Below are 2,500 nucleotides of genomic sequence, written 5' to 3'. Positions count from 1 at the left end.
CAGCGTAGACACACGGTATGTAACGTCAAGCTAACAGAAACGACAAAGCTCTGAACAACCTGTTGCCTTACGCAGCGCTGCAGGTATGGAAGCTGAGAGGGCCATTCTCCTCGCGACTGTAGCCGAAGAACTGTCTGAGCAGGACATTACATGGATCATTATTATAGGGCTACTGCAATACATTCAATGTCCACTATGAAAAAAACAGTTATTGTTACATTGTTTCCAGGATTTGTACCACAGACCTACACACGAGTTTTAAGTTTTAAGTTGAATAAAAGTTGCCACATTATTTAGAAAAACAATAAACTCTGTCTGATTTATCATCATACCTATCACCTACATGTGCTTTTACCTCCTCACATGATGGGCAACATGTTAAACAGAGGCTGCACTGATATAGCAGCTTGGAAGCCATAATGGAGCTCTAGCGTTTTAAATCGCAGAGGCTTCAATACAGGCTGATGCTGATTGGATAACACCTGGGACACGCCCACAAAACGGAGGAAAACTACCTCCGAGGCATGTTGCTCTCTGTTACAAAACCTTACAACCAAACACACCATTCAATGAGACAACGTCACACAACGTTACGCATCGTAACGTCGTTGAATACACCCCAGGACCCACGTAAGTCAAATAAAGAATTAGTGTTGCGTCGGCTCCAGCCTCCTGAAAACAGGCGAAAATATCGGCGTTTTTTTAAACGCACGGCGCGACAGCCTGAGTCGATCACCAGTAGTGAAGAGGAGTGTGTTTGCACTCCTCCGGTCCCGGTCCAAGTCGAATGGACGCCCACACGGGCGTTTAGAGCACTGCTGCCGCTGTTACTCACGACCAGAGCCTATTCTATTAATATAGATTGATATAATATAGATGGGTCAATGAGTACAAATCTGAAGAATATTGAGCAACTTACAAGGATGCAAACAGCGCAGTTAAGGGTCAACTTAACTAGGGCCCTATAATTTCCACGAACACGGAATCACGGAATTAGCCGAATAAAACTGTGTGACGGCGTCCCTCTCTTCAGGTGTTCCACGACGTGGCGTACAAGGCGAAGGACCGTGTGGACCTGCTGTCGGGGATCGATGAGTTCCTGGACCAGGTGACGGTGCTGCCTCCAGGTGAGTGGGACCCGACGATCCGCATCGAGCCGCCCAAGAGCGTCCCGTCCCAGGAGAAGAGGAAGACGCCCTCGCTCGCCAACGGCTCCGCCCACAACGCCGACCTCACCAAGGAGGAGGAGCATCAGGCAGGACCAGAGCTGCAGAGGACTGGGAGGTGTGTACTCACACACACACACGCACACACACACACACACGCACACACGACCCGTCCTGGGACCTTTAGGTTGTGTTTTTATGCTAAGTGGCAGAGCTGTGATCATGTGATCATGTGATCATGTGGATCCACTGTGAGAATCTGGAAGGTTGATTTTTCCACTCTGGCAGAGTCAGGCTAACGGCTCCCATAGACTTCAAGTCTTTATGCTAAGCTAACAGCTGCTACCCATAGGAAGTGAACCGCTGGCCGTCCAGAGGTGGAGATGGTGTCCAACATCTGGTCTCAGTGTTTAGACGCTCTGAGAGGCAGAGGTCCTGTGAGGTCCTGTGAGGTCCTGTGAGGTCCTGTGAGGTCCTGTGAGGTCCTGTGAGGTCCTGTGAGGTCCTGTCAGGTCCTGTCAGGTCCTCTGAGGTCCTCTGAGGTCCTGTGAGGTCCTGTGAGGTCCTGTGAGGTCCTGTCAGGTCCTGTGAGGTCCTCTGAGGTCCTCTGAGGTCCTCTGAGGTCATCTGAGGTCCTGTGAGGTCCTGTCAGGTCCTGTGAGGTCCTCTGAGGTCCTCTGAGGTCATCTGAGGTCCTGTGAGGTCCTGTGAGGTCCTGTCAGGTCCTCTGAGGTCCTCTGAGGTCCTGTGAGGTCCTGTGAGGTCCTGTGAGGTCCTGTCAGGTCCTCTGAGGTCATCTGAGGTCCTCTGAGGTCCTCTGAGGTCCTGTGAGGTCCTGTGAGGTCCTGTGAGGTCCTGTCAGGTCCTCTGAGGTCCTGTGAGGTCCTGTGGGGTCCTGTGAGGTCCTGTGAGGTCCTCTGAGGTCCTTTAGAGGACGCTCAGGGGACAGCTGGTTGTCAGGGTGTAAATCTGCCATGTGCTCCCAGCTGGGTTAGAGCTCTGGCTGTAATCCTGCCCTGGCTGTAATCTGGCTCTGGCTGTAATCCTGCTCTGGCTGTAATCCGGTTCTGGCTGTAATCTGGCTCTGGCTGTAATCCTGCTCTGGCTGTAATCTGGCTCTGGCTGTAATCCTGCTCTGGCTGTAATCTGGCTCTGGCTGTAATCTGGCTCTGGCTGTAATCCTGCTCTGGCTGTAATCTGGCTCAGGCTGTAATCTGGCTCAGGCTGTAATCTGGCTCAGGCTGTAATCTGGCTCAGGCTGTAATCCTTCTCTGGCTGTAATCTGGCTCAGGCTGTAATCCTTCTCTGGCTGTAATCCGGCTCTGGCTGTAATC

The 2,500-nt window shown here is 51.9% G+C and overlaps 1 protein-coding gene across 4 annotated transcripts in view; it reads left to right on the top strand.

Moving 5' to 3' along the window:
* slc4a7 (solute carrier family 4 member 7) overlaps positions 1 to 2,500 on the top strand; it is a 58,176-nt gene that overhangs the window by 30,817 nt on the left and 24,859 nt on the right. For all 4 annotated transcript variants that reach the window (XM_030072475.1, XM_030072476.1, XM_030072474.1 and 1 more), the window contains exon 10: positions 1,034 to 1,284. In XM_030072475.1, coding sequence (XP_029928335.1) covers positions 1,034 to 1,284 — 251 coding nt within the window. The remainder of the gene's footprint in view (positions 1 to 1,033; positions 1,285 to 2,500) is intronic.

The sequence above is a fragment of the Myripristis murdjan genome, chromosome 16 (genome assembly GCF_902150065.1).
Source record: "Myripristis murdjan chromosome 16, fMyrMur1.1, whole genome shotgun sequence".
NCBI classification, from domain to species: Eukaryota; Metazoa; Chordata; class Actinopteri; order Holocentriformes; family Holocentridae; genus Myripristis; species Myripristis murdjan.
Note: the sequence above shows the minus strand (reverse complement) of the source record. Positions and strands in the feature narration are given on the sequence as shown.